This window comes from Pieris napi, chromosome 8 (assembly GCF_905475465.1).
Source record: "Pieris napi chromosome 8, ilPieNapi1.2, whole genome shotgun sequence".
In the NCBI taxonomy this organism is placed as follows: Eukaryota; Metazoa; Arthropoda; class Insecta; order Lepidoptera; family Pieridae; genus Pieris; species Pieris napi.
In genome coordinates, this window is record NC_062241.1 from 11295519 (window position 1) to 11321000 (window position 25482).

General features: G+C 33.6%; 1 protein-coding gene across 1 annotated transcript; it reads right to left on the minus strand.

Moving 5' to 3' along the window:
* Positions 1 to 5251: 5251 nt before the first annotated feature.
* LOC125052018 lies at positions 5252 to 15806 on the minus strand. The gene is made up of 6 exons (XM_047652658.1): positions 15790 to 15806; positions 8974 to 9185; positions 8293 to 8501; positions 7657 to 7813; positions 5839 to 5950; positions 5252 to 5471 (listed from the first exon to the last, which is right to left on the minus strand). Exons 1-6 carry the CDS (start codon positions 15804 to 15806, stop codon positions 5252 to 5254), a joined length of 927 nt encoding a protein of 308 aa, XP_047508614.1.
* Positions 15807 to 25482: the final 9676 nt, after the last annotated feature.

Here is a 25482-nt window from a genome sequence, read left to right on the forward strand (position 1 = left end):
TATGAAACAATGAAATGTTTTCTGCCCGATTGTACCGGTACCGCCCACTTATTGAATACTAGAAAGGCGTCTATTTCCCTAATTGAAAATTGAATTTTATGCAATTTAGCACCTGACTTAATAAATTAATCTTTTAATCTAGTTAATAAATCTACCAATGAGTATTAATAATGAATGGAAATGCAATGGAAATTTGTTGTTATAATTTATACATACATTTTAGTTACTTCCGTGACAGGATGATTGAGATTTGTATGTAGATTGTAGGTATTACTCGTATATGCCGCAAAAAAACGCATTGTCCAATAGTATGCCATCAAATACATAACATACATAACTTGTGTAAAAAAACAATTCTCACAACGCAGTTCTTCTACCGTAAAAAGTTGTGAGATTCATGTAATACCAAGTCAGTTAATTCAGTCCCTACTTAAGGTCAGAACCTTCTGTCTTAAATTATTACGTAATTAGCTAACCTAACAACATCTTATACTGACCATGTCTATATTATAAATCTTGTGTTGTTGTGACTTTTGACTAGACCCCAAAGTCCTTACTGAATTTACAATCCGGTGGCAAGAGAAAACCCGATAGACCGAGGCTGCTTTGGTGGGTTGGTTGCCACAAAGGGCTGTATAGCCATTGATGATGATGATGATGACTTGGTCATCGCATGGAAACTCAATGTATCTCACAAGTAGTACGTGTTATATTAAATTAGATTGTTTAGTGCGATAGCCAATTCAATCAATCGATATTCAATGCTACAAAAGTTAGTAAACGCCTAGTGTAGCTCATTCGAATGGATCCTAGCATTCTAAATGCATCCAACTTTGAGCGAGAGAGTTCTGCTGCTTTTGAATCTATTGATATTCCTTTATGTTGGAAATGCGTAGGTACTTAATACAACGTGCGTATACATATACTGTTTTTGTTCAAACGTACATACGTAGCCTAATAATTTAAATTAATTTAGATTTGTGCGTAAAACAATCCAGTATAAAAATTAAATAATTAATTAATTAATGATTGTGTAATTATTACATACAACGAAACAGTATTTGCTGTATACCTATTTCGTGCCTACGAAACTAGACATTAAAAGCAAAATAATATGAAAGCACTAATCACTCTTTTATAAATAAGGCGATGAGGCAATTTAGCATATTTAAAAACGTTGGTCTACCCTTACCCTTATCATAATAAACGCCAATCAAAAATCAAGTGTCAATAAAAGAGGTGTGTCATGCATGTTAAATTAAGAATGTTTTCAAATTGAGTTCTACCTTCCCTGTAATTTACCGTAATTGTAAAATTGTATGTTTTAAATAGATCAGGTATTATTAAAAAAGAAAAATAGTAACAAAGAAATTTCAATATGACAGGCTTGTATTTCCTCGTGGTTAAGTGGTTTGTATGGGGACCGTGACAGGGTGGATTTCCTGTTGGAGCGAGGATTTTAATTCACTCCTTGAATCTCAACTCATGAGTCTTGACCATCACCGTTCAGTTGCTCGCCTTTCAGTCTTCTATAGATTGCACTCCGGAGAATGCTCCATGGAACTACACAATGTGATTCCGTCATCCCCTTTCACTCAACGCTCATCTTGAAGCCTGGTGGAGTTTCACCTCTTCGCTGTCGACATCCCCAGGTGCCTCTGGCTTGAGGCTCATCAATCTACGTGGGTACGGAGACCTTTCTAAAGCAATTGTGTTGCCGTCGACACTGTTCGGTTAAAGAACAAGTATTTTTTTTCTTTATATAGCAAACGGGCAGGAGGCTCACCTAATGTGAAGTGATACCGCCGCCCATGGACATTCTCAATGCCAGAAGGCTCGCAAGTGTGCCGGGCTTTTTAGTACGCTCTTTTCTTGGTTTCATATAGGGGTGGTGCGCGACAAAAACTGCCTTCAGAAACGCTCAGTAGCGGAACGACGGATATCGTGATGATACGGAGGGTTTTGTAATCTGAGCTCTGTCTTGTTTTGTTGTGTTTTGCTGTCATTTTTATTTTCTTTTGTTTCTTATTTTAGTTTAGTCATAGTATATAGTATGATTATATCTCTCTGTATCTGTTTCTCTGTTTTCGCGATGGAAAGCTGGTCAGCTGTTACCACAGGACTTCTATAGTAGTATTATAGCCACCAGCCTCTCACAAAGATCGTTAGTACCTGTAGCATATAAACCTGTAAAATGCAATATTTTTATTATTATCTATGTTTATATCTATCATATGGTTTAGGATTCATAGACACGTCTGATGCTTTATGATGATTTACTGGTGACCTTCACTGACAAATTGTACAATATGTCGGCCTATGCTCCATGGGTAACAATTCACTCATGAGTTTATTATATATTTTTTTAATTTTTTTTTAATTGGACAATTCACACCAATTGACCTAGTCCCATACTAAGCTGGTGAAGCTTGTGTTATGGGTACTAGGCAACGGATATACATACATATTATAGATAGATAGACATATAAATACATATTTAAACACCCAAGACCTAAGCACAACACCAAATGCTCATCACATCGATGTTTGTCTCAGCCGGGGATCGAACCCGGGACACATGGATTCGCAGTCAGGGGTACTAACCACTAGACCAATGAGCCGACTATAATTGCTCTATTGCAAAATTCAGCTATCGCATATAATTGCTTTAGTATATATTATACTAGTTTATAAATTATATAATATAATGAAGCGCTTGAAACTATAACAAGGTGCTTTCAGGACTGACAAACAGGAACGTTGTCATTGAAGATGTATACCATTTAATTAGAGCTTTCGCGAAAGCTTTGGAATATATGCACTTTTAATAAGTTCATGCTAGTTGTGAAATTCATATTAATGGTAATCTTGATACAGAGAAAGAATTAAAAGAAGTCCTATTAGTTCGGATAGTTCGGATAATTACCACCACCACTATGTGGAACCCGCAGTTGGCGCATGGTAGACGGTAATGGTGATTCCAGAGCTGGTGCTTTCCTCGCTCAACGAATAAGTATTGCATCACTGCCACGCTGTCAGCATTAAAGGGACAGGGACTTTTTTTTAAATTAATTTTTTGTGTTAATTTTAATTTATTCTTAATTATTGTTATTTTATCTACATCTTATATTAAGTATTTATTATAATACGTGACTAATTATAGTGTCCTTATTAAGATAATGAGAGCAGTCTTGCCCTAGTGGCTTTAGCGTCCGACTGTCATCCCTGAGGTCGTAGGTTCGATCCCCGGCTTGTGTGTCCATTGGTGCACCAATGGACTTTCTATGTGCGCATTTAACATTCGCTCGAACAGTGAAGGAAAACATTGTGAGGAAACCGGCTTGCCTTAGACCCAAAAAGATGAGGCTGATCACCTATTAGATTAAGAAATGATCATGAAACACATACAGAAATCTGAGGCCCAGACCTAAAAAGGTAGTAGCGCCATTGATGTTTTTTATTTTTTTTTAAGATATAATAATAAAGCCACTTTAATTTCATACTATAAAGATTACAAATCAGATAGGTGTCCACTATTAAGTCTATTAAATCTACGTAATTGTTATTTCCAAAAATAGTTCCTAAATCTATATACCTATATTTGAAATACAGTTGTATTAACTTTATATCAAATTAATTCAAAAATACTTCAAAGATTGAAAACATAATCAGATTAGAAGCTGACGTGGGCGTTGTTGATTCAAACAAACAACTATTTTTAGTCTCTTAAACCCATTTTATTACATTTTATGATTTCTACATGAGATTGAGCGATGGAGGGACTGTAAGATGTTTGCTTCTATTATATTTAATAAAATTTATCTTGAATAGTATAGAAAAAACACCTTTTGTATGGCAATCAAGGTTTATAATAATTAACCAAAAACATTCAACGATTCCTTCCTACTAGAATTTAAAATAAATTTAAATGTGCTTTGGAAAAAGTGTATTATTCTATAAATGATGATTTGCGTGATAAATTATAATTAATATTAATTTGAACCGGAATAATAATTTGATAAAAAAATATAAGAATTGACTATAATGATATGACTCATAATAGTATAAGATCCCGCTATACAACGACCTTCACCGAGATGCTTATTTAATGAAACTTATTTTATATTTAATTTAATATGTCAATAAATATAATCCATATGGGTTGCCTAGCAAATTTCAGTCCAGAGTATGTTTAATTAATATTTAAAAAAAAAATTTTTTTTTATAATTTGCATGTAGTAAATTATTTGAACTTTTTTCAATCAATATTTTTAATCAGGGTAGTATTATATATGTATCACTATAACCTTCTTTTATACTAAAGATGTATATATACTTTAGTGTCACATAAAAAATATACACATAAATAATTAATTGATTAAAAACAACCTAACGTTTGCATATTCTATGGGCTTCATACTTTTTATTGGTATAGAATTTATCTAATAATCATACCGGTGAAATGTTAAATGTATGGTTAAAATTAATTAAACATACTCTGGACTGAAATTTGCTAGGCAACCCATATGGATTATATTTATTGACATATTAAATTATATGTAAAATAAGTTTCATTAAATAAGCATCCCGGTGAAGGTCGTTGTATAGCGGGATCTTAGACCATAATGTAACTTCTATTTAAAACTACATTTTAAGACAAATTTGCACGTCATTATGTATGGTGAATATGCGAACTTTAGATTGTATAACATTTTTGTACCACATTCTTGAAAAGTGAAAGTTGTTATTTTCTAAAACTGAATATTAGGTAGAAACACTGAAATTTGAAGTTGTAGTTTTCAAGAACATATCATTAAAACTGAACGAGCTGAGTTAAAATAAGTTAAAGTATAATTAATTAGACTTACCTGTTTTCCGTAGTATTAAAAGAAATTATTCATTGAATTAATTATTTTGTTCCATAGCTAATTGCAATTTGAATAAAATGTGGTACGATTTTTATAAAAAAGAATTGTTATTGTACTTTTTTTCACATGAAAAATACGGCACATTGGTGGTTTATAGTGCCATTGAGCAAATTCATATGTTTCACTCCTTATCAATATTTAGAATGATGATGCTATGTAGCCTGCATGAATAAATAAACTAACATAAATAATTCCTAACAATACCACGTTTGAAAAACTTTGTTGCGCGGAATATAGAAACACATAATTAATGTCTAACGTTTATTTCACAAAAAGACAAGAACGTTTGACGAGGAAAGAAGGATTATGAACCACAATTCTCTTCACTCAATATATGGCCATAAATGACAAAATTTGAAATGAATTTTCTCCCCAATCAGAATTAACAAAGCCAATACATAAGACCCTGCTAATAAGATCATAGGGGTAGAGATGCGGGACAGGCCCGCCTGCTCTTGATTTACTATATTATTGCACGATTTAATCAAGCGATCACATTTTAAGGTCCTTGTAAGGAGACCGGCTTCTTTAAGGCGCAGAGTTCTAAAAAATAAAATTATATACATTTATTTCCATGTGTATGATTGTCATTGTGTATGAGAAGTGTTGGCCTAGTCGTTATAGCTTGCGACTCTCATCTGAGGTCTTAGGTTCGAAACCCAGCTGTGAACCAATGAACTTTACCTCGTTCGTACGGTACTCGATGTGTTCGTCCTAGGATTCACTCTTCTCTTCTTCTATCCATACAACATAGTGATAATTCAAAAAAATATATATTTTATTCATAAAAGTATGCAATGATTTTATAAATGTTTTGTTATGACGTTGTCATGTTAAACTATCGTCCGTAAACCAACTTTACAGACAACCATTTTTTTTACATTGTAATAAAGTATTAGACAAAACTTACATGACTTTGAATTGCTCCGTTAGCGGGAATGTTTTAGACGTAAACATATATTTCTTCACTTTCGAATACAGGTTCACTTCTATAAGTTCGCATTGTGCATGATTATCGAATACTGTTCAACAAAATTAATTAAAACATTACAGAATACAAATTATGAAATAATTATGATGTAATTAAATATATAAGTACAGTATTTACATTTTCTTAACCTACATAGGAATAATAAAAATAAAAGTAAAAGTTTGGTCCCTGTGGCAGTGTACCTTTAACGCTAGCAGCATTTCCTCGCTGTATTGCGATACTTATTCGTTGAGCGAGGAAAGCACCAGCTCTGGGGTCACCGGTACTATCTACCAGGCGTCAACTTCAACTTTTAATTAGCGCCTGTGCACTTGAACCCCACGGCCCAAGAGTTCAAAGGGAATAAAATCGAAGTTGCAAATACAAATAGATTTAAATAATTACATAATTAATTACACCAATTTTAAGTACAATAAATTTGTTTTAAAATCAGTTAAAGATTTCATTTTTGTTAATTCACGGGATGACTTCATTCTATGTATTAGAACTTGAGATAAAGTCGCAATAAAATATACGAGAAAAACAGTATACATTTCGAATGGGGGAGGTAAGAATAGGAATGTTCATAATCTGACGAGGGTATATAGGTGTTATGTGTGCAAGAGGCAGGTGATTTTAAGCACTATTTTCGTATTAATACAGGGACAGACATAAGTCAAGGCCCAAATAATGTTATAGATCCAGCTTACGTAATTCCGTCTCTTGATTTTTTGTGTGGCGTCAAACAACTCGCTGTACCACGCAATTTCAACAGCGATTCTGGACGCGATTACAATTTTAATATTGGGTTTTCATTGGATATTAGTTCAAGTAATTGTTAAACATTAAGACATACACAAGTTACGAGGTAATCAGGTAATTGAAACTCTTATAATAATGACCAAAAGATAGTCAGTCGTCTTTGATATTGTTTGTCCAGATTTTAATATAAATGATAGGAACGTTAGTTTGAATTGTGTGATAGTGTAAACCTAATAAACCGAATATAATAATTTTTAAATAAATCAATTATAATAGCTTAGTTATATTACTTTAAATATATTAATAAATATTAAATTCAATGAGATATAAAAACAAAATCTATAACAAAAAAAAAACAATTACTAACATTAAAATAAATAAAATATATTTAAAAGGAGTCCCTTTAGGCAAGGTTCCGCAGATACTAGCAGCGTTCCCACTTTGAATAGCTAGACTATACCTTTGTCCGAGGTAGCTGCCAGCTCTTCGGTCTCCTGTGATGTCGACTAACCTTTTTGCTATTTTCCTTAAAAAGCCTTATAGCGCTAGGACCCCACGGACCAAGGGATTTAAAATAAATTAAAAAATTATATATTAACCATTTATAATTGCTATATAGTGTAAGTTTTCAGTTCAATCTCATACGTAATGGAAGTCTGTGTGTATTAAAAATAAATTATCCAGTGCGCAAACTCTATATTTGTCTTAGATTGCAGACATGTATTTTATTCTATACCAGACAAATGTCGATGATGCACGGTAATGTTTGCATTTAGAGAAAGTCTTAATTGCTTACACAGACAGAAAAAGGGTGCCGTAATTCACGAGTTTTCACGATGAGAATTCACGATTTGAGAGGCGCAAATCAAATTTATCAATAATACACACGTGGACTTCCGTAATTTGAATTCGATTGAGTTGAACATGACGCGGTATAGGTACGTTAACGATAACTGCCGTTATACGATTTTCCGTTATTATGTAAGAAATATTTACATCTCTTAGCGACGGGGTAAATTGTAACATAATCTGTGAGTACGGCAGTTTTTGTGTCCCTCACTGCTTCAAGGGCGGAGTAGACATCCATTACTTTAGATTTATATATTTTTTCCTCTACAGTTCTGAGATATTTGTCTATAGACACTTGTTGAATCTGTGAAATAAATTTATTGTTAGAATTACAGTGACTAAGTGGCCTTTAAAACATCAAAATGTAGTACGGGACTTAATACAAAACGTATGAAACAGGTACTTGTATATTATGCAAATTTATGTTAACGTCAAATAAAACCTTTAAAATTTAATTAATTGCGTATTGTTTATTTACAATTGAATGAATTTCTGTAATAAACTCGCGGTTTAATCTGTTAAATGCTTATATAAACTTCAATACTAGCTGATTCAGCGGCCATTGCTTATATTGCCAAAATATTAAAAAAATTGGGGTGGTCTATCCTTATAAATATGAATTAAAAATACCGACAGTATGTGTATGTACAAACTTTAAATGAAAAAATACACACAGACTTTTAATTTAAAAATTGGTCAAGCTGAGAACTTTACGAATACTGTTAATACATAGTCTATATGTATAAAGTTGTCTCTGGAATATAATTCCATCAGTTTACTTACATGCTTTTCGGTTATCAGATTCATGTCTTTAATAATCACAAACTCATAATCGGTATTTGCTAAGTCCTCTAAATTCAATCTTCTATCTTTATCGTTCACTAAATGAGAGAGCAGGTTCGATGTATAAAAACAATGTATGACGTATGCACTCAAAATGAAAATTAAGTACGCTATGCGACGCGAAGAAAGATTTGCCTGAAGGGGCAGAACTGAAAATAAATTTTGTCGTTGAAAAGCCATTAAAATACAATTTACGTTCTACAAGTGTTCCTAACTAAGCGACAATTTGTTACTCATAATTGAGTAAGTAAAGGTTTTTGAATTGAAACTTCTTTAGGCGCGCGCATGAGGGTAAAATTTTTACGGATGAAACGTCACGAAGATGTGCAGCGTTTTTGTCGAAAGGGAGAGAGCAAATTAGACCGATTGAGAGAGAGTGGGAAGGGCGAATTACCTTATAGAAATTCTATTTTTAAAATTAAAATTTCGTAAAGAGAATTTATGAAATATTAGTATTTTATATTTTATGCAAAATAATTTAATGAAATCTCATTTTATATATATTTATAATTGTAAATTAAAATGCCACGTGTTTTTATTATCAAAGAAATAAATAAAATAAAATAAAATAATAATTTGTATTAATTTCCGACACCTAAATGGATGTATATGTTTACTTACTATGTTGACAATAAGCAGAAAACGCCATTAGAATTTCATGATGAAGACAACATTCTCCACCAAGAAGCCTTTTCTCCCAATAGCTTAGCAAATAGAAAACTGATGCGCTCAGAAATAGAGTCCAAATTAGACAAGTCCAAACGAGAGTTGAAAAAGGCAAGGTGTAGAATGTCTGGAGCTCAGATCTCTTGTAGCGAAGAAGAAAACCGAAGCTGTAATGATAAAGAAAAATATTGATTTATCTATTTCTTATAGTATATAACAATTTTTTTTTGACGTGATAACGTCTTTAAAATCGTTTTAGTCGGGTGACATGTTCAGAAACTTGTGTCACACCAAAACCTCACGAGCGCGATCGCAGGTATAACGAGAGAGAGACGGACCGATCTCCCGTCTCATCTCGAGCGCTGCCAGTCATTCCGTGAAACTTATCACGCGGAATCCTCACGAGCGGAGGCTGGCATAGCGTTCGAGTGAGTGGACCGATCTTCCGTCTCTCTCACTCTAGCGGCATACAAACGAATGGAGATTTTATCTTCATTAATTCCTTACTTCCCAAAAACTTATATCACCAATAAGACGTTATCACGTAAACATCTCGATCGTAAACCTACTTTACAAACAACCAATATTGTTTTTTTTATTTACAATATACTTTTACATTTGTAAATTTTTACTATTATTTTTTTCCACTATTATTATTAATACAATCTTCTTTTTGCGTCAGAGGCGTAAACCAACTGTTGTAGTCTCTGGCAGAATGACCAGCGCTGTGGAACACGTCTGCTCATCAGAATAATGCTGAGCCATGGCCAGTTACAACCACAGCGCGCACACAATACCCACTTAAAATCGACCTTATTCTTTTTTTTCTTTCCATAATATTTAATTTTTTGATTATTATTTTTTTCTCACAGAAACATACAAAATTATAAATGAATCTTTGGCCACAAAAATTTAGCCTACATTAAATTAAAAAATACTGTTCTATTTCTCACACAGAGTATTGATCATACGAATTAGAATATTTTTGATGCATATGAAAGGCCTATATCAACATCAATTTAAAATAAATTTAATTAAAAATGAATCGCAAAATATATCGCTTCGTCCAACAGCTAACTAGAAGATGATTGGACTAATTAGAGTATTTTTTTATTTAATTCTTGAACTCTTAAGAAGGTTTTTATGGAGAGAAAAATTGGAAAATATATTTAAAAACATTGAAATATTTAGTGCTTAAAATACATTAAAGCGAAACGAAGTTCGTGGGGTCAGCTATCTAATAATATATTTATTTTACAAAACAAAAGTAAAGGGTATTTCAACAAGAACTTTGTTTTTCAATTGTGGCCACACCGAGAACGTGATAGTTTTGACATTTAGTTTTTGGCGGTATTCGTAGCAGGTGCTTTGGCAATTATTACAATGAATTCAATTTCGCTCGAAAATCGCATTAAAATAATTCAAATCCACTATAAAAATGGTGGTTCTGTTAAAGTTACATTTCGTAAAATTCGTGATATTTTCGGCCAGCATAATCGTCCTTCTGAGACCGCTGTTAAGAATTTGGTCGCGAAATTTGAGTCGACAGGCTCGGTACAAAATGTGCCAACACCAACACGTGTTCGACCGGGTCGTTCAACAGAAAACATCGCCGCCGTGAGCCACAGTGTTGAAGAAGATCAAAATTTGTCAATTGCACGACGTTCTCAACAATTGGGGTTATCCAAAAGCACAACATGGCGAATTTTGCGAAAGGATTTGGCTTTGAAGCCTTACAAGATTCAACTGGTGCAGGAATTAAAGCTGATCGACCATTCAAATCGCCGCAGATTCGCTCAGTTCATTCAGGAACAACCTGCTGGTTTTTCTGAAAAAATCATTTTTTCAGACGAAGCCCATTTCATTTGTCAGGGTACGTCAACAAGCAAAATTGTCGCATTTGGGCTTCTGAAAATCCTAAAGCAATTATTGAGAAGGCTTTGCATACTCAACGTGTTACTGTGTGGTGCACTATGTGGTCTGGAGGCGTGATTGGGCCGTTTTTTTTCGAAGATGAGGCTGGAAATGCGGTAACAGTCAATGGATCACGGTATCGCGAGATGTTAACCACTAAATTTTGGCCTATTATTGATGACATGGATATCACTGAAATGTGGTTTCAACAGGACGGTGCCACATGTCACACAGCCAATGAAACGATCAATTTATTGCAAACCAAATTTCCCGAGCGCATAATTTCGCGAAATTCAGCTGTTAAGTGGCCAGCCAGATCGTGTGATTTAACACCACTGGATTATTTTTTGTGGGGCTATGTTAAAGACAGAGTCTATACGGAGCCAATCGAATCGATTGCAGCCTTAAAACTCAAAATCCGTGATGTCATTAACGAAATAGACCCTCCATTTTGCCAAAAAGTGATTAAAAATTTTGATGAAAGAATCAACATCTGTCAGCGTGGTCGTGGTGGACATTTGCCAGATATTATTTTTCATTCATAATTGCCAAACTTTTCTCTTTGTAATACAATAAAAATTTTATTCATTTTCCTCTAAATTCTTTGTTTTATTTTGTTTTAGAAAACAAAGTTCTTGTTGAAAAACCCTTTATAATAAAATATACATCAATAACATTTTTTATTTATAAAAACACTCCTGCCCTAACAGGCGACCCTAAATTGACAAAAGTTAATTAGGAAAAACAAAATTACATAATAAAAAATACAAGAAATTAACTAACTATAGGCACTAACAAATAATAGACCTTTTACCAGTTCACTCAGACAATGAAAAAGGTCCGTTAGCCTATGTAATTCGTTAAATTAATACAACGAATCATATGTGCCCTTTTCAGAAGGTTAGTCCTAGCTATTATTTTTATCAAGTACGTTTTTCTTGTTTCTTGTCAGTGTCCGTTGTTTTTAACAGCTTTTACGGTTACACTTAATCAAAAATTTATTGCGTGTATTTTTTTAAATTATGTTTCGGGTATTGCCAGCGCTACGTGCCGTAATCACTTAATGACAGGGTATAAAATCCAAGGTGATAAACGTGTTCAGTATCTACTAAAAAAAAGACATTAAAGAGGATGGCTGTCCAAGCGCCGTAATGTGTTATTAACATTGCACTTAAGTCTAAAATTTTACTAAACTCAGTAACATACTTGTGGGATATGTTCTATGGTTAAACATCATCAAAATAGAATATGAAAAGGAAGTATCAGTTACCCTTTTTTTAAGTTAATTCAACAGATGCCTGATGTTTCATTTCTATGACTGAGTTGAAATTTTCATCGTCATAGGAGATAGTAAGGTCATATTAGAGAACTATGAAAGTAATTGTGCATAGAAATTACCGTGTCATTACCACAAACTACCGAGAGAGGACTATTTTGGTCTACAGCCCTGCGATTCTGTAACTCACTTTTCGAACTCACACAGTGGTTTTCGCATCGGTGGTCGCTCTCAAATCAGTCGTGAAGCAGTCATTTTAGAGTTACAGAATCGCAGGGCAGTTATTGTAAAGGTTAATTAAGTGCGTTAAAAACATTGACACACAAATAATACTAATTCATACCTCCACTGGAAAATGGAATTTATGGGATAGGCATCATCTAAATACTCCCTTTTCAACATCATAGGTCGAACGTAAATGTCTATTGAGTTGTTCGCCGATGGCACTTCGTAGTCATCGATATAAGGTGGAAGTCTAGGTGCATATGTAACGCTGTAAAAATAATTATACTATCACAAAAACCTGGAACAAGACGAGGGGTTGACAGATCATCAACTGCGAATGATGATCTGTCAACCCAAAACTCTATCTGTCCAGAACTAATGGGGCAATACTGGACTCTTTCTGTTATATTTTAATAGTCATATTAAATGCAAATAAAGCAGATGGGAGCAGGTGATTTACAGTGAAATCACTCTCATTCCTGAGGTGGTTGGTTCGATCCCTTGCTGCTCAAACGGTGAAGGAAAACATCGTGAGGAAACCAGCTTGCCTTAGAAACAAAAAGTCGACGGCGTGTGTCAAGTACTGACCACCTACTTGCTTATTAGATTGACAAATGATCATGGAAAAGATACAAAGATCTGTGGCCCAGACCTAAAAAGGTTATAGCGCCACTGATTTATTTATTTTTTTATTTTATTTTTATTGTTAGTGATTGAAAGATTAGCCCATCGTTTGGTGACGTCACAGGCGTTAAATCCTTCTTAGTAATGAGTGTCGTAGGACCGTAAAAAATTTAAGGCTTAACGCTAAGGGATTTAAGTGCTTGTGCCAGCTGCCAGGAAACGGGTAGGAGGCTCACCAGATGTTAACGTATACCGCCGCCCACTTAAACTGCTAAAAGGATCGCAATACCCGGCCTTTTAAGAATTGGTACGCTGTTTACTTATAGAACCCCACGTCAAATTGGTTCAAAAATAGGTTAATAGCTGGTTTCACATAGTGGTGGTTCCCTCATTCAGTTGTGGAACGAGATAGTAATCAATAAAATACTTACTTAAATTGAAGCATCTCTTTCAATATTTCCAAGACATAGCAACCCAAAGCTGTCTGCCTCCAGATTGGATCGTGTTCGTATTTGTACATCAGTGTATCAATGTTTTCACATTTAAACAATGAGCCAACTGTGTATGTTGTGTTCATTGTTGCTAAAATGCGGGTAGACTTAATCGTAAGTGAAACTACCGTCACACTTATTTAAAATTTAAATCAAATCAAAATCATTTATTAATTTAGGTAACACAATGTACACTTATGAACGACAAAAAAATCATATTAAATGCTTCTAATTTTACATTTACTGCCAGTTCTCAAATCAAGGGCGTAGAACGGACGGGAAGAACTGGCAATAAACTCTCCGTCACTGTTTTTAATCGCCAAGTTTTTTGTTTTACACAATGTTTGTAAGGAGCTGCAACCATTACACCATGTACCACATGACATCTTAAGTAATTAATAGTTAATTTATAATATAAAAACTAATTAAATGCAAATACTTTTTCTCTGGTTAATCTTGGAAATACAACTCTGTACTACTAAATTAGAAGCTTTGTAAAAGTATTTTATTGTACTAGTGCTGTGCTGAGCAACCGGCCGTACCACGGGCCCCTTCTGGTGACAGCAGTGCATTTGTTGTACCAATGGAAAGAAAATTATTTGCCGTATTGTAATCAAGACTTCTGGTCGTGTATGGTATCGCTTAATATCAAGTGAACTTTGTTCGTTTCCTTGTTCTATATATATAAAAAATGTTAATATAAAAAATTACCTACTAGTTGCTAGAACACGTCTTATCAAGTAGGATACGTTAAATAATATGAACAGTGTACGCGGACAAATTAAGGCTTTACAGGTAATATGTAAACAAATTCTTAATGAGTAAACAATAAACATGTCTTCAAAATCAGCGCTTAAAATTATATTATGATACGAGAATAATGAGCTGTTTTTATTACATTTTCGTATGTTTTGTGAGCAATTATAAGCGCTTAAAACTTGGCTTTGTAAAATAAACGATTTTAAACCAAATATCTAGTGATTTTCACCAGTATTAATATGCGAAACAGAACTAATTTGAGTGTATGACCAACCAGGCTCCAGAAGATAAACCACTCCTTATATGGAAATTGTATTCGTTTTTACAACAAACTCCCAAGCGAAATTAGAGAATTATCACTAAATAAATTCAAAGCCCTCGTTAAACGTAAATTATTCAATAAAGCTTTTTATAAATTTGACGAATATTTAAATGATCCTAATCGATCGAAATTGATTTGCTTCAGTTCAAACAATTTGTATGACTCAAAACTTAGCGATTAAAAAGAGTGGCGGAAAGTTTCTTGCCAGTTTTTCGTGCCCGCTCTACGCCCCTGGCTTGCGAACTGGTAGTAAATGTAAACTTACAATTAATGTAATCATTTTTGACGTTCATAAGTGTACTTGTTTACCTGTATGCAGTTATTTTTAGTTTGAATGGGTAAACAATATAAGTACAATAAAAAATACATTGTGAGGAAAGTCATGTTCTTTACCATAAAAGTCGCGCCTCTGCAACTTTTAATAGCGAAAGCTGAATCGATCCCGACGTTTTTGCTAGCAACTTCCAAAATTAGCTATCCGTAGCGCTGATATGTGCTTTAGATTAGACGGCATTGTGTGTTAAGGTAAAATCAACATTGAAACCCGGACTTCAATGGATCTTCTGTGAGATCGCTATTCAGAGTTACAAATTGATGGTCTGATAATTAAGGCCTAATGATGAGAAAAAACACATGGAAAAATTTATCCAAAATGAATTAATATTTGCGGGTATATCGATATAATAATTTCCGTTCAAATTTTTAAAAGTTATTGGTTAAGTAGTGTTTAAATTTTGATACACAATGATTTTTAATATGTATCCTAAATCCTATGAATAAAGTAACAGAACCTGACAGTTTGCAATTTAAATAACAATAAATAAAATAAAATATGTTTATTATGGAATATAAGATATAAGTCCTATTCCACGTCATTAAATTTGAATCGGCACTCATCGGCAAAGAAGACAGAGGGTGTAGGCCGAGAGGAATAGTCGGCGTAAAAGACCTTCGGTACTCTTTTAAAATAGGAAATCATCATACAAAATGACTATGTCAAACAACACTTATTTTAAAATAAATATCGCAAATTAATTAGAAGTAGCCTGTCTAGCACTAGTCCCAGGACCTTTTATCAACTAGAAAATCGTTAACTTTATAGTAAGCCTTTTTACACAGCTTTAGATTATTATTATTATATTTTTCTTAGACACACTTACCCTTCATAAGAGGTCATTATAGCATTGAAGATACATTTAGATTAACAAATGATTAATGAGAATTCAAATAAGTAAACGAAGACAAAGAAGTTGGAATCATAATCTAAAATAAAAAGATTTCAGTTGTATTATGTGTAGAGATTGTTGTTATTATACTCGCTGCAAGAGGCAGCTGTTTAATTGAAATCCTTTGCTGTATAGAACAGATAAACAACAGATGCGATTTTCTTTTATTTTACTTTAAATTTTTTAGACTTTAAATTTAATAAAGATACAATTTTATACGACCAGGAGTAGTCAGCGGAGCGTTGGACGTCCTCCTACTAGGGGGACAGATGATGGGGGTGGAGCTCTTGGATGCAGAGCGCGGGAACCGGTTGTACTGGAAATATAGGCAAACCTCTCCAGGTCGTCGACATGCTGAAACGAAGGAACATTTGTCACGTGAACACTCACACACTACATGATTTTCTAGATTAAAATATTTAAATTTCGAACGTCTAAATGTTGCTACATAATTAGGTTAGTAAGTTATTTAAGTACATGTCAGAGATAATGTAAGAGAACACGATGTCATTTGTTTTATTAGAATGGCAAAACAACGCAATATCATAGACATACAGGTGGGAAACGATTAATAATATTTTTCTATCACTTTCACATCACCATAACTTTATATTTATTGTATGATCCCAAAAAGACACTCTGAAAACTGAGATTGTTACGTGGAAAGGAAAACAATTAGGTAGTGCCACAGTGCCTAGGCCTTAGGGTGCCTGATAGTAACGTTAGGAAACGACACCGATCCTCAGCAAAAACTAACCTCTCAAAAAGGGCACACATGACACGATGTACGGAAATAATAAAGATTTTTAATTGTTGAGTTTGATGAAGTCTGCTTCATGCCAGTTTCTATACTGTAAAAATAGTTAGTGTTTTCGAAGTGAAATTTCTAATGCGACCAAGAAAGTTGCATTAAACGTTTAACGCTCTTGTAGAGAAGGAATAGAAAGAGATAGAGCGAGAGAGAATGCTTCCTATTTTCATTTCCACATTACTAAGTTTCACTTCTTCCGCGCGGAGGGCACTCTTTTTTTTAAATATTTTAATCTATTACGGAGTAATAAATTTTTGTCTAAATTACTATGTATGAAGTTTTTAGACATCCAAAACGTTGTGTTTATAGGTATTTTATACTAAAACCTATCTGTTGTATTATTCTGTGATACTGTTATGTTGTATTGGGCTTTATATTTGCAGAAAACTATTGAAATTTAATACAAAAGTTAACTACTCCGTTCCTCATAGCCTTAGAAATGGGAAATCTAATTAAACTATGAATATTTGAATGGAAATTTCTCTTATTTGAGTCAGCCAAATATTTTTAGGTACCTACTCTTCCGAGGCACGCTTTTCATCATTAATATCACTGATTCACCACCGCTGACGATATCATCACAATTCAAGTCGACTTAAGTTTGTAGAGGGTAAATTGAGTCCGCTTAATAGGTTAATAATAGAGTGATAAAATTAAAATGCCTAATGGATAGAGAAAAAGTGAGAAAGGAATACAAACGTGGAGAGGGGATTATAGCCATCACGCAGCGGCACGTATTAAACTTTATCGACGAATTTTTGTTACTTCGGCTTGTGGGATTCGTTGTGCTTGATTTATTTCCTTCAAAATAAAATAAAAATTAAGCCACGCTCGAGTATGTAGAGATGACGTTTTTGGAACAAAGTTCCTTACGGCAGGCTTGGAGGAGATAGGGACTTTGCTGCGCGACCGATCTGAAAAAAATGTGATAGTAAAACCGTAAGAAAAAGTCCGTGGAATAAAACCGTTAAATACGACGTGCGCAGGCGCGACAGTCGTATACACAAGCGAGTATTGCGCAATATTTTATAGTCTGTGTTTCGTCGGCAAGGAGGACACACGCGTGCACGCTTCCCAAAAATGGCAGAAAAAGATAATACGAAAGTGAAGGAAAGAGAGTTTATCGTTGTTGCCGTTGAAAAGGTGGTATTGCTTCCCTCATGTTTGTATTTTTTTTATCAAGTCTTTTAAGACATTTGCATTAGCCGAAGGAACTTCGTTCGTACCTGGTGTCCCACGACACCACATCTTTTTTTTTACCACTTTGCAGCCCTCCCCTTTCTTTAGTCACTTGCAAATTGTCAGATTAGTGACATATATACTTTCTAGGATATAATTAACCTACCTTAATCTGACGCGATTGAGAATTTCTGATGATTATTTTGTTACTAATTTAATCCTTTATCCTTGACGGGCGGCCATATATAAGGGGCTTATATTTGGTGGAGGTAACCGGGTACAAGGTATCCCATTGTATATTAATCTGCCACGCTTTAGTAGATCCCAAAATCCCCACTTGGGCCCACTTGCTACAGCCACAATTTCACCAGTTAAAACCTAGGTTAATGTGTGTCTTGGTAATAAGCGCATATAATATATTCAATACAACTTTCCCCTCGTTCGACAACTAAGGGTTTAAGATACTTTTTACCTACCTAAAAATCTATGCTTAAAGATTTATTGCCACTATATGTCTAGTTTTTTGTATATTAAGTTGAATGCATATAATGGATATTACTTACGGGATAATATTTATTTTGAAATACTTATTTATTTATTTAACATTTCCTAAAAATCAGTGTATTGAGATCATTACTACAGGCGGCCTTCTGCTTTTCAAGCAATCTATTCTAGACAACGAAGGAAAAACTACAACATAAAATATATAGTATCTTAAATGTAAAAAATAACAAAATTCATTAAATTGTATAAATAATAATTTGATGATGGCTTGATCATCAAATTATAAACACACGAACTTGTTTTCGGTTAAACCTAAATTTACTCTCAATTTTCAATACTTCCTAATAATTAATAATTAAAAATATTTTTCTAATAATTAAAAAATGATAATATTTTCATAACAGTTCAGTTTCTATTCAATGTTTGCTAATGAAAAACAGTTTTCTTCCGAAGCGTAAAAGTCGGAAAATCTTAACAAAATACATAAGAAAATCTATTGTTCTATTGTTAGATGAACATTTCTTCATTATCTTTGTTTACGAAATATTCTTGGTTAATAAATCTAATTTACATATTTTAATTAAATCCTTACAATGAGCTAAAAATTACTTTGTTTCTTGTAGTAATTATGAAAAATAATTTTTTTTTTGGAAAGGAATTTCGCCTTTACAGCTCAGCTCGGGCTGTTTGCTCGGCCTGAATGGGCGAATAGGTTTTAGTATTTTTTTTATTTTATTTTTTTCCTAAGACCCAAAAAGTCGACGGCGTGTGTCGGTCGGCAATCGTTGTCGACCGACCGCGAGACTCATTCTTCAACTTAATATAGATCGAAAAGGATTGAACCAATAATGGATCGTGTTTATGGAAGCAGTGTTAGACCAGTACACGACGTTAAAATTTGGTGTTGTTGGCGCAGCGGTATTTACGTAGAAACACATATTCGAAAATTGTACGAAATTTCGGTTTATCCATGGCGAAAACAACCACAATTGTTTTTACTAATACCATCTAAAAAATTACTGAATTTAAAATTAAATTAAAACGGCAGTTATGTAACCTAACATTAGTTAAGTTGCATATATATATATTTTAGTTCATAAATAAAAGCGTAAACAATTGAAGCCAATATGAGCCCTTTAGTTTTTACCACACTCATAAATTGTAATTTAACATTCTCGTTTCCGATAATGTCCAATAACATAAGTGTCACTTAGATCTACGAACGAAAGTCAAGTTAGTTTTATGTTAATCCAGCGTCGAAACCCCATTACTCCCAATGTAATGTTGGTTTTAAGCTCATGTTCTGAACGATTAAAGCCAGTTGTTACCCAGCTTCAAACAAAGTGTTGCATTTAAAATATATCTGAACATATCCATACAACAACCGCCACTGAACTTAATTCAGCTTACGAATAAAATTTATTTTAATTTGGTACTGTGTGTCAATTCAAAGATAATTATATCTGTAAATGCTGATGATAGAATCTTCAATTACATAGGTAAAGACTTATTAGTTGTTACCTACTTAGATGAATACAAATTAAACTTGCACGAAAAAAAACTTAGATATTAGAAATTCAAATACACTACTTCAGCTCTTCCAGCCCAGTGACGCCCTGCCCTTGTTTGAGTGTAGTTTGAGCAAAATTCGTTCGGTTTAATTTACAGAATCCCTACAATACACCGCTTAGAGCTATCCCTTCCTATAGTTTCATTTCGGTGTCAGTCCAAAAGTGTCAACGAAATATGAGCGTCAAAGCCTCAAAAGGCTTTTTTAAACGCTTTACAATATCAATTGCAGCTTTAATCAAACGTCAATTTACAATGAACACGTGGCAGGGATAGCTTTGATAATGGATTTCTGCGTATTTTGCATGAATTTCAAATGCATTACTTTAGGATCGGATAATTTTTCAATGCACTGTAAATGAGCAAAGTGTACTGTTTGTGGAAGACTCTCAGTACCGTGTATAGGCCTAGTATTAAAGTTTTAATTTTATTATATTTACAGTGACTTTTTTATTAACTGTAGGTTTAAAGACTTTATTTCTCAAAAAAGACAAAAAATGTCACTTACATGAGAATAATACTCTAGATAACATAACATTGTAGTCGTTCTTAAAATAATCACAATAAAATATAGCCGTACATGCAATAAATTTAAAAATAAAAGTAAACAAAGAAATATGAATTAAAAGTAATTATAAGAAATGAATTTAAAAGTAATTTTGTTTAACATATTCACTTAGCTTCGATTTGAATGAATTGATAACTGTAAAATAACAATGTCGAAAAACAAACAAAAAGCCAGTGACGCTACCTATTTGTGTTCTGAATATTTTTTCTCAATTAGAAAGTAGGTCATAGAGATCAGTCTTTTGTACAAGTAAGCAATATTATAAATACTTTTTTCGATATAAATTTAAAAATAAACAGACTTAAAGCTACCTAACAAAGGACACTACTAGAAATATTTTGAAATTGAACGCAAATCAGGCATTCTTAGCTAGGTTACAGAAGCATCTCCTAAGCATATTAGATGAACAAAGGAAAATCATATTTTTCAATACAATTTTTGAACTACTTATTAATTGATTCAACGTTTATACGTCTTATTTTAACATAACATAATATTTATTACTAACGAAACACACACAGAGACACACAAAATAAAAATAATCAAAAAAGAAAAATAACAAAAAAATATGGTAAGAAAAGAAGGAATATGGTACATTTTAAGTGTGTAATGTGTGTGTGTTGTGGTAGTAACTGGCCCTGGCTCAGCACTATGCTGTGAAGCAGACGTGTTCGACAGCGCTGGTTGTTAAGAAAAAAAATGTAATAATAATAATTTAGAAAAAATAATAATAGTAAAATTTAACACGGTAATTAAATAATTCATGGAAGTCTTGGAAGTTTTTTTTTATCTGAACACGTTTAATAACCACAATTCCTTAATTCTGTCTCGACGTTTGAAGATCATTCAGTCCGTCAGTCACCTGGATCGGTCACACAAACGTGCTCACCGTCAACCATGGATTCTTGCAACGTTGGTTTCTTATCAGCTACTCGTACATACCAACGTATAAATGCTATAGTTGTCGTTTGTCAACTGTTCAATGTAGTCGTTGCTTGAAATGTTTGTCACGCAATTTTTGGAGATTATTGACCCCCCTCCCCCCGTGTAACGCGCCGTAACGTTTATCTGTACCCAAGTACAGTACTGTAACCAAGTATAGTAAAACGTTTCGTGACCACCTAGTGACTCTTTATACCTAAAGGTTACCATTATGTGGTGTAAAGTAGAAAGTCGAATAATATTAACAGTAACGCGTCAATCAATCCCCGCCCCGCATCGTAACGTTTTACAAAAGGACCCCCCCCTCCAAAATTCGTTACGTAATACTTGAACGCTCCCTTTAAAAGTTTAATAGTGTGTGAGCTTAAAGTATAAATTGGCTCGCTGCCCAACTGCATAAATCTAGAATAATCCAATTAACCCAGCATACAACGTTATACTTCATACTATTTTTTTTAATATTAGTTAAAACTTCACTAAAAGGTTTTAATACCGTATTTTAATGAACCCTAAGTTGGGATTCGGAATTGTTTTGAACAGATTGATTATTCGAACGGGTTGAAGTCCGATATATCACTAAAGGGATAAATTACTAACTCTGTCTATTTTATTCATACCTTTAAGGCAAGTGTGTACCACATCCAAGGGTATTCTCGGCCATAACAATTACGGTTTCGGTGTGTCGAACCCTAAAGGTATAACTTCGGTAAACAGGCATAAACAATTTATTTTGAAACTCTCGTTAAACGTAAATTAATCAATAAAGCTTTTTATAAATATGACGATTATTTAAATGATCCTAATCCTTGGGATTGATTTGCTCCAGTTCAAATATTTATGCTGCTTTTGTCTGACTCAAAACTTGGCGATAAAAAGGAGTGGCGGAGAGTTTCTTACCAGTTCCTCTTGCACGCTCTACGCCCTTGTGAACTGGAAGTAAATGTTAATTTAGAATCAATTTAACATCTTTTTCGTTGACGTTCATAAGTGTACTTGGCTACACCTATATGAATAAAGTTATTTTGAGTTTGAGTTTAAGACATTATTACATTTGAATATTGGTTTTGTTTTAAAACAAACTGTATATGAGTTATATATACTTTATTTAAAATTCTTGTGTAACAGTTAGTAGCCAATTTTTATAATTTTTTTGTATAGAAGTCTGGTAGGACATAAACAATTTATTATGCAACTAATATTATTATTGACGTGGCATTAATACATAGAACTCTCGTGTTTACCCTTTAAGACCTACCCATTTTTTAAACATCGATAAACTACTACTATAATTTGTACCTACAAGTTTGAGCCACATTCTCCTAAAATCCACATCAACAAGTAAATATGATACTGTATTTATAAGCGTACGATGGCTCGATCTGACCCACCGCTGTACTCTCGAAATGAAACTCGAAGTGCAGTTGTAAATGTTCCGTTTATTGGTACAAGTGATGGCCAAACAAAATTACAAAGCAAAGCAAGCTAATGATTAACGTCCGTCCAGCACGACTGCGTAAATATATCTACATAAGAATACAAATAATGTCACTAAAGCCTAAGCTGATAAAAGAAACTGGCCGACCCTTCCGCTACCTACTCACCGGCCGTTTCCTGGACCAACATCTGGCTGTCAACTTCGTTTACCAGCTTTGTAATCTATATTGTTCAGTGTCCGTAACGGTATTCAATTGTTTATACAAAAGATTTATGAGGCTAACTTTGTTTTTTTTATGTTACTGGAGGCAAACGGGCAGGAGGCTCATCTGATGTTAATTGTTATGTGATACCGCCGCTCATGGACACTCGCACTGTCGGCCTTTTAAGAATTAGTACGCTCTTTTCTTGAAGGACCTTCTCTTCTAAGTCGAATTTGTTCGGAAATACTTCAGTAGGTAGCTGGTTCCACATAGTGGTGGTGCGCGGCAGAAACTGCCTTAAGAAACGCTCAGTTGTCAAGGTGATACGGATGGTATTTTGTATTCTGCCTTGAAACTCAGCTGCAGGTTCTAGTCCGAGCAACTCTTCTGAACAGTCTCCATGGTAAATGCGGAAGTATTACATTGTTAATAAATAATAATAAATACATTGTAAAGTGGGTTACAAATCATAATATATATAAATTACGTGTCACGTTGTTTGTCCGCTATGGACTCCTAAACTACCGAACCGATATCAATCAAATTTGCACACCGTGTGTAGTGATCCAACTTAAAAGATAGGATAGCTTACATCTCAATTTATTTTATTGCAAAATATTTGTTTATTATTTGATAGTCACAATTCTAACAGATGGCGCTGTGTTGAAAGTACCAACGTTTCACATAAGCTACAATTGAATGACTTAACCACCAAAAAAGCATGGTGGTCCCCATGACTGGTGTTCTCCTACCGTTTCCCTTGAATAGTTTGCTACTATGTAATATAACAAAAACCTTAGCCACAGCAACGCTTGGCCGAGTCTGCTAGTATCATATATAAAATACTCACAAAATCAGGTTTTTTGCTTTAAATACCACTGGTGCACAGTGTAAGCTAAAAGTCTAATTACAAAGAAGGCTTTCATTTTACCCCTTTACTAAATTGAATAGCCTTAAGCTAGATGTAACTTTAACTAATTCTGCGGCTATAAAAGTGGAACACAAACTTTTGATTAGTCCATGCCTTCGGGGATGTCTATAGAACTAGAGAAGACTGATTGAACAAAAACATTGCTTCAAATTTAAAATTAATTGAGTTTTATACGACGTTAAAGCTTGTCTTTTAAAGTTGTATCTAACCACAGCGTCGGTTCTCTGTAATTTCCAACATCCATAAAATCTCGATGTTGTATTTTGATATAACAATATCAGAGAGAGAACTATTAAGAGACTTCTCTTAATCCACAACGCTGATGTGGCGACCATAGGATCAAATTCAAATTCAAAAATCATTTAATCATATGGGTAACACATTGTATACTTATGACTTGTCAGTAAAGAAATACATATTAATGCTTCTAATTTTACATTAAGTGCCAGTTCTCAAATCAAGGGCGTAGAACGGAAGAGAAGAACTGGCAATAAACTCTCCGCCACTCTTTTTAATCGCCATGTTTTTTTTTTACACAACGTTTGTAAGGAGCTGCAACCATTAAACCATGTTCCACATGACATCTTAAGTAATTAATAATAATAACATAAATTAAAAACAAAGAGTTGTCCTCTATCAGCAGGAGGCATGGTGAAATAGGAGCACGCACTTACATTCTAGAACGGCGGACGGCGAGGTTATACCGGTGGAATTTCGTATACCGCATAGACGTCCAGTTATGATATATACTACCTAAAAATTATATTATATACCAATAGTTAATAATTTTAACATTAACTATATATATATAAATTAAATTAATTATATTAGTTACAATTTTAAAAACACGTTTTATACGATTTATATTTTGTCTGATTATCATTAAACCTTCTTTAAAATACATTTACACACCCATTTGAAATGTAATTGCTCATTAGCCGCATACAAATGAGGTTTATAATTCCTATGTAACTCAAACCACAGACTAATATTCAGATTACAATTTAGAATAGTAGATTATAACGCAAAATAACGATCGACCTGAGGTAAAATACAAAATACCATCCGTATAAGCTCGACGTCCGTCGTACCACAACTAACTTCTTAAAGCAATTTTTGCCACGCACCACCACTATGTGAAGCCATCTGCCCACTGTAGTATTTCCGAACCAATTAGACTTAGGGTCCTTCAAGAAAAGAGCGTACAAATTTTTAAAAGGTGTGCAACGCAATGTCCATGGGAGACTGTATCACTTAACATTAGCTGAGCCTCCTAGCTCCGTTACAATAATAAATATACAAAAATGACTAGCAAAAAATAGGTTACGCATATAGTGCGGATATCATTATTCAACCGTTCAGCTTATTTCGCCTGAATTGAAATTATTGAAAGTTTATTTTATTATTTATTAAAATATTTAAATTTATTTGGTTATTTATTTATTTCGTAATCCTACAGCAAACTAATATTGTATACAATTATATA